The sequence below is a fragment of the Miniopterus natalensis genome, chromosome 3 (genome assembly GCF_054644295.1).
Source record: "Miniopterus natalensis isolate mMinNat1 chromosome 3, mMinNat1.hap1, whole genome shotgun sequence".
In the NCBI taxonomy this organism is placed as follows: domain Eukaryota; kingdom Metazoa; phylum Chordata; class Mammalia; order Chiroptera; family Miniopteridae; genus Miniopterus; species Miniopterus natalensis.
Window position 1 is genome coordinate 81,157,458 of NC_142083.1, and position 7,843 is coordinate 81,165,300.

Here is a 7,843-nt window from a genome sequence, read left to right on the forward strand (position 1 = left end):
ATTCCAGGAGACAAATGCTTTCAAATCTATTTTCCTGAAATGTAAACTTGGTAGACATTTCTTTGCTGACCTTGCTTTTGTGTTATTTAGTATTAGGCCACTCATTCTGTATTTTTTCTCCATTATCATTTTGTTTTGGAGTTCCATTAACCCAGTGCTTTTTATTTGGGGAGGTACTCTTTATTTCACAGGTATGTGGATTAGGTAACTCAACAACACAGAATATGAGGCATCTTCCTGAAGCATAATTTTTGTACCATGATTTAAAAAAAAATCTTAAAAGGTAAGAATGATACATTAGAATATATGTAAACATTTAAAATATTTGAGCTCTTAGAGATGGCTTAGACAGATGTCCTGTCCCTTCCAGGATAGTTGGTACCACAAAGCCCCAGCTGCCAGAGACCTAGACAGCCTCAAACGCTTCCCTTTTATGTACCCTCCTTGGCACCAAGCCCTGAGACTTCTACTTTGGAACATCATCTGTCCAGCCTCTTTTCACCCTCCCTGCCCAACTCAGTTTACACCTTAGGACCAGTGTTCGAACAGGCCACTGTCTCCCCACCTCTAATCTTTCCCTTTCCAGTTCATGCCCTATATTGATGCTATCACTTGTATTGAAATGTGAATCTAATTATACCATTTTTTAAAATCCTCACCAAAGATATGTTTATTGATTTCAGAGAGAGGAAGGGAGAGAGAAACATCAATGTGAGAGACAAGCATCGACTGGTTGCCTTCTGTACGCGCCCCGAAACATGACCATAAACCTTTTTGGAAAAATGTAACAAACCTTTTATTCATTTACTTTTAGCTGTTCCATAAATACCGGAAAGGAAACTGATCAGTGTTTAATGAAACTTAGAAAAATTTCTTTTCCTTCTAGCAAACTTAAAAATCTTTCCCTTTGGCTTACTTTTCTAATCCTCCTTCACTGTTCTGATGAGATACTGTGTTCTTCCAGAGTTTTGGTTAGACGGGTGGTTTCCAAACCAATTGGACTCTCCAGGTAGGTGGTTCCTGCGCAGGGTTTTCCAGTCACTGGATCTATGACTCGTCCAACTTTGAAAATGATCTCAGCCAGCTCATGTTTCACATGTTTCGTTCGTGGAACAGGTAAAGCTTTAAGAAGCACAATATCCCCAACTGTGCATTGCTGAAGAGCATCGTGAGCAAAGTAGGTTTTTCGTTTATTAAAATACTGTAGAGAGAAGGAGGAACAAATCAGTAGTTCCCATCTGTGATCTGGCAATGCAGCACAGAGTATGAAAAGGTAATACACAGAAAATAAGCTGGGACTTGGGGGAAAAATGATAAAGTACTTAAGGAGGCTTCCAATACAAAAATTAGCTGCTTAATTTTTGGAAAAAGCAATGACTTTCCCAGAGATGATCTTCTCTCCAAGCTCTCTAGTCTATTATCTTCAGCACCCTGGCTCTATCGATCACCATCCTTCTGTATACTATTTAAATTCTTCCAGCAGCATCTTCTCTCCGGCCCATATACATGCTACTGTCACCACTAGCTGTGTAATTTAAGACAAATCACTTAACGCCTAGCTCAGTTTTTTTTTTCCATCATAAAATGAGGCCCTAATATCTGCACCTCTAAAAGTACCAAGAGAATTAAACATTATAATGTACATATAGCACTTAGCTACATGCCTGGCTCAAAGTATTGCAAACAAGCTACAGATAACCAGGATCATCTATTCCTCAAGACAACCCCACCACAGCAGGTATTCCCACCCACAGATGAGAAAAACAGGCTCAAGGAGGTTAATCAACATGCACAGCTAGTAAACAACAGAGTCAGTGCTCAAACTAAAGTCTTCTGGTTTTAAGGTCAATGATCATGCCATCACTTTTCAGCCTACTTCTGTGCTCTTGATCCCAGATAACAGCTGGCCTTTCTACTAACCTTGAATGCAAAACATCCTTGACACTTCCCCCTCCCTCCTTTATACATCTAACAAATCAAGGACTCTGTCCTTTCTGAAATCTACTTTTCCCGATACATCCCCATTGCTCCAAGGAGTGTTCAGGTCCTTATCATTTCCACCTTAGACTTTTGCAATGGCCAACTTACCCATTTCCTTACCTCTAACCTGCATCCCTACCCATCTCCAAGTCTGTCTTTCCTTTGCTTATACAATGAAACCCAAAATACAACATCAAAGGCCCTTCACAGTCCAGCTCTGATTGTTCTTGCACCCATTCAACAGTGCCTTAGTGCCAAACTGCGCCAAACTCTGTTCCTATAAATGTCATACTCTCTCAAGGCTAAAAGAACTTCCACAAATTACTCATCATGGCCAGAATGACTTCCCCCAACCTGGTTCTCTGGATAAAATCCTTTTTGAGGTTCAGCTCAAATGTCTTTTAACAGAGGATGTGCTCCTTCAGCAACCTGGGAAGGAAGAATGAGGGTGCGGCTCTCTGCTCCCACAATATGTTGCACATAGAAAGACGACAGCACTTACCAGATTGAATTGAAATGAACTCTGTGTGTCCTTACAATGCGAGTATAAAGCATGAATAACTGACTTTGTTAACCAGCCCCAGTACCTGGTTTGCAGCAGATGCCCAATGCAGTGTTACAGGGAGGTGTTTTTCTGCTCAGAACCCAGAATGTGTTGGTGACTTATCAGTGCCAACTCAAAATAGATGTTTCTCACCTTTAATAAATACGGATCCAGAACAAGCCTGGTTACTCTCACTTTGGCAGTTTTCTGCATTGCTGTCCCAATCACTTTCCCCACAATCCATTTGGCATGGACGGATGAACGAGCTACTGACATTTTGGGTAGGCTTGGGTCACCTGAAAAACAAATTTCAAAGTTTAATATCCCGGTGGTTATGACTCGCTGAATGAATTCTGTCCCTAGAACTGCCCAAGTTCAGACACAGCTTTTGTTGGCCTTCCGGCACCACCCCTCGAGAGATGCTTACACGACTCCACGTTTGCTTCATTCCCCAACCTCCCACCTTTACACTGTTTACAAAGCTGTAAGTTTAACCGCTCTAAGCCTCAGTTTCCCCCTCTGCAAAATGGGAATAACAGCAGGGCCTATTCACAGGGGTGTTCGGGGGCGTTCAACGCGACCAGACGCTGCCTTTACTGGGGTCTCTCATTTCCCTGCACGCGGCCCGAGGCGGAGGCGGAGGCGGAGCGCGGGGCTGTCCCCGCAGCGAAGGGGACGTGACTTTGGGCTGCTTTCGGTCAGTCAATACTACGTGCATCCCACTCCGCTTGGGGAAGGCTGGGGGCGACCGGCCCTTCCGCCCCGGCTGACAGTCCCGAGGTCCGGAGCCTCGCCTCGCCCCGAGGGCTTCCACCCGGTAGCGCCGACCCCATCCCACCCCCTGCGGGGGCAGCGCGTGGCCCGCACTCACCTCCCGACCCTAAAACCCAGCGCGCGAGTCGCAGAGAGCCGGTCGGTGCGTAGTTGCGTCACGCCGCACGCGGGTGGCTCCGCCTCGGACCGCCCCTCTCATTGGCCGGAGGTCCCTTCAGCCTGGGCGGGGTTAAAGGCAGGACCCCGCCCACTCCCCCTTAAAGGGCGCCCCGGGCCGTGAGTCGCCCGGGCGCGGGGGGCGGGGCCTTCTGGCCTTTTCTTATCCCGTTTGGTTTCCTCTTCTTCCGCTGAGCTCCCTCCCAAGCATTGGACAAGGCCTCCGAAATCAGAGGAGCTTCATTAACTCATCTAATACTGAAACATCGGATGCAACTAAATGTTGAGACTTAACTACTTAAGCATTTCTGCCACCACAGCCTGCTGTCCCAATCACTTTCACTGCTGGGACAATGATAAACCTCCGTAGCTTTTTATGAATTTAGGTGTAATATTTCTCAGTATCTGGGAGATGGTTGGAAGTCCTGTGTGGGTACATATATACTCGCCAATTATGAAGGAGTTAGATGGGCCCTGAGCGGGCTGCTTGATGCTGCTTTCTCAGACAGAGGGAAATCTGGAATGTATTATTAGGCTCTTGTTCAGGAATTGCTAAGAGGAACAGAAAACAACAGGCTACTAGCACAATTCGACAGCCAACCTATGGATATGGTCAATTGTTTTTGATCACTGAAACATCTTAGTAACTGTTGAGGGAAGGCTGGGAAAATCATCCATCCATATGTTAGTCTCTCCCATACTTCTTTCTTAGCAAACATTTCTAGAAAACTTTTTCTCACTCTGTGCTAGGCACTGGGGACAAAAAAAATGAATCAAAGAAGACCCCTACTCTCAAAATAGCCACAGTCTAGTAAGGACAGGTGAGTAAAGAAACAATTATAAAACAAGCAGGAGTGATGAGAGCCTTAAGAAAGGAGTGCCTAACTTTGCAGAGAGAGGGGAATTGATCAATACACAGCCCCAGGCCAGGGAACCAGAGGAGAGGGACATGGGATGTAGGGGGTGAAGCTCAAGGCTTAAAGAAGAGCATGTGCAGAGGTGCCTGGGTGTGAGAGAATGTAGTATGATAAGCAGGAGTCTGGGACTGCGACAATATAGGGTGAGGGAAAGAGTGGTAGGGACTGGAGCTGGACAGAGATAGCCCTCCACTCCAGAGGTGTAGAGGTTAGGGGTTAGAGCTTCAACATACATATGAATTTTGGGTGGACAATTCAGTCCATAACAATAAAATTAAAGGAGCAATAAAATTAAAGCCTTGTAATCTTAAATTTGAATTGGAAATACAGTATGAATAATTTATTTTTCTCAAAAAAAGTCTTTCCTAGAAAGTCTAGAAGCAATGACAACCTAGTAGCAATTAGTATACCAAGCACCCAGATTGTGGTATCTATATACCATTTCTCTCTAAAAGAAACCAAGGATCCTTGAGAAATGTCTGACTTCAGGTCTAGAGCAGAAGTGTATGAGTTAAACTTGGGACATCTCCTTGGGTCAGACATCAAAGGAGCTAACAAAGATAAATGGGATCAGGTCAAAAGCCAACCTGAAGGGGTTCTCATGGGTAAGATGAAATTATGTGAGCCTAAAAAGAATAATAATTGCAATGAATTAACATAAACTACATAAAAATCCATGAGTTTATAATGATACTTAAAAGCAAAACTTCATTGCTTACTTTTGGAGCTCCTTAGGGGACCAAGTCAATAGTTCAATAAATAAAAGGAAAGAATCACTATATCCTGAAATATAATACAAAGTACATGTCAGAATGATCAAATAATTCATGCATAAGGAATGACAGAATTGGAAAATTACTTTTTTTGCAATCATTAATAATGAATACTATTAAAAATGGTTAACAAAACCATTGAGTAAAATATCAGTGGGGAACTTTACAATAAAGAGAGCAGAATAATGCCACTTGAACCTCTAATTAATGTTTGCATTAGTAAATCAATTAGACATTATACATCCTTTGGTATAAAGGGAGGACTTTTGAATTCCACAAAGTTTTACATGTAAAATTTGGTATATATCTACAGGTCTCGGGGAGGGGGGGCATAGTCTATGGCTCTTACTAAACTCTCAGAGAGATCTGTGGTCCTGTTCCTCCCAAATTAAGAAATTACTGCCTTATACCCAGATTAATACAATAAACTCTTACTTAGTGTTCTAGCTCCTTCAGGCTTTTGATTAAAATCTATCCTAAACACTGCCACCCTGTTAATCTTCCCATTTTTGTAATAGCTCTGTAGCTTCAGCTCTACCTTCACCTTCAACTTAAAGAATGAGTACTCCTCCTTTGCACCTAACTACAATTAATTTTTTAAAAGTTTTTTTTTTTTTACTGATTTTTAGAAAGAGAGAGGAAGAGAAAAAGAGAGAGAGAGAGAGAGAAACATCTATGTGAGAGTGAAACATCGATTGGCTACCTCCTGGATGCCCCCCTACTGGGGATTGAGCCTGCAACCCGGGCATGTGCCCTGACTGGGAATCGAACCTCAATCTCCTGAATCCTAGGTCAATGCTCAACTGCTGTGCCATGCCCAGCTGGGCTATATTATCACCTTATTCAACCAGACTTACTGAGCTGTATGACCTGGAGTAAATTAATTTCTCTGCCTTCAGATTGTCATCTAAAAAATATGTATTATTCACATACTAAAATCTGTAAAGTATCCAGCATTATAACTGATACAGATTATGTGTTTAACAAATGTTAATTAACTTGTATGTCACAGATCATTTGAATGTTTCACAGTAAACATTTAGGCAATCTTCACCAAATGAATATTTACTATGTTTTAGACACTATGATACATTTTGTCCATCCATTCCCTACTTTAATCTTCTTTGGCAAGCATCAGCTTGTTCTCTGTATTTGTGGGTCTGTTTCTGTTTTGTTTTTTACATTCCACATTTAAGTAAAATTATATGGTATTTGTCTTCTGTCTGACTTATTTTACTTAGCCCCTCAACCCCCCTTCCATCTGGCAACCCTCAGTTTGTTCTCTTTATCTCTGAGTCTTTTCTGTTTTGTTTGTTCATTTATTTGTTCTTTAGAGTCAATATGTAAGAGAAATCATATGGTATTTGTCTTTCTCTGTCCGGCTTAGTTCACTTAGCATAATACTCTCTAGTTCCATCCATGTTGCCACAAATGATAGGATTTCATTCTTTTTTTACGGCAGAGTAATATTCCATTGTATAGACATACCACATCTTCTATTGATGGGCACTTAGGTTGCTTCCATATTCCGGTTATTGTAAATAATGCTGCAATGAACATAGGGGTGCATAAATCTTATCAAATTAGTGTTTTAATATATTTATTAAATGTTTTCAGAGTGTTGGGAAATATTGTTCTAGGCAGTTTGTATCTACTGGATTAGGAATAAGATGACCCATGTTCGAGTGATATTTCAGTCTGAGAAACCCTGAAAAATAATTTATTAGTATGTCTAGACTTAAGGATCTTTCTCTTTTAAAAAAGTTTTATTCTTACAAGAAGTTTTTTTTGCTTGTTTGTTTTTAATCCTCACCAGAGACTATTTTTTCCATTGATTTTTAGAGCAAGTGAAAGGGAGGAAGGGAAAGGGAGAGAGAAACATCGATGTGACATCAACTGATTGCCTCCCACATGGGGATTGAACCTGCAACCCAGGTATGTGCACTTGACCAGGAATTGAACCTGTGACCCTTCACTTCGAGGGCCGATGCTCTAACCACTGAGCGTCATCTACCAGGGCAAGGATTTCTCTATAAAAGAAGGGCCATGACACCTGGTTGAATGGACCAAATGAACTAATATATGTGAAATGATAATGTCCTGCCCTCCTAGACAGAAATAAGTCATAACAAAAGGTTTTTGAATGAGCACTACTCCTCTGGCTCCCCTACTCTGAGCACCAGTATTTTGATGTAATTAATATATATTTAGGGTTCACTCCTTAACCTGGGACATTTTGAAGAGATCAAAGGACAATATGAGAATGAATTCACACCAGAACAACATGGTTTCCTATATAATTAACATGAGCATAATCATTTATGACTCTAAGGAATATATAGTAGGCTTCTAATTTATAGTTCCTATGTATGAAGAATTGGAGAAAATCCTTGGCCAACTGTTCTGATTTAGTTCAGACACTTCTTTTCTGGGATTGTCCAAATTTTTCTGATCCTCTTCTAAAAATCCCATGTTGTTGTTTTTTTCATGTATCCTGAGACAAACTGCTTTGTATTGGAGCCCTTAGTACTCTTTGTGGAAGATGCAGGGTGTTTTTTTTGTTTTGTTTTGTTTTCTGGTTGCAAAACTAAACCTTGATAAAATCCTTTACCAGCTGTAATTCATCACTACTTTTTTTTTTTAAGATTTTTAAATTGATTTTTAGAGAGAGAGGAAGGGAGAGGAGAGGGAGAGGAAGA

The 7,843-nt window shown here is 41.4% G+C and overlaps 1 protein-coding gene across 1 annotated transcript; it reads right to left on the reverse strand.

The window, feature by feature from the left end:
• Nucleotides 1-666: 666 nt before the first annotated feature.
• MRPS17 (mitochondrial ribosomal protein S17) lies at nucleotides 667-3,465 on the reverse strand. Its single transcript, XM_016196305.2, has 3 exons — nucleotides 3,396-3,465; nucleotides 2,678-2,820; nucleotides 667-1,201 (listed from the first exon to the last, which is right to left on the reverse strand). The coding sequence occupies exons 2-3, from the start codon at nucleotides 2,798-2,800 to the stop codon at nucleotides 932-934; spliced, it is 393 nt and encodes a 130-aa protein (XP_016051791.1). The 5' UTR covers nucleotides 2,801-2,820; nucleotides 3,396-3,465; the 3' UTR covers nucleotides 667-931.
• Between the last annotated feature and the right edge of the window lie 4,378 nt (nucleotides 3,466-7,843).

Coding starts and splice junctions, on each gene's coding strand:
- MRPS17 (XM_016196305.2), bottom strand. CDS start 2,800: ATGTCAGTAGCTCGTTCATCCGTCCATGCCAAATGGATTGTGGGGAAA. Junction 1,202..2,677: donor TGGATCCGTATTTATTAAAG/GTGAGAAACATC, acceptor TTCTCTCTACAG/TATTTTAATAAACGAAAAAC.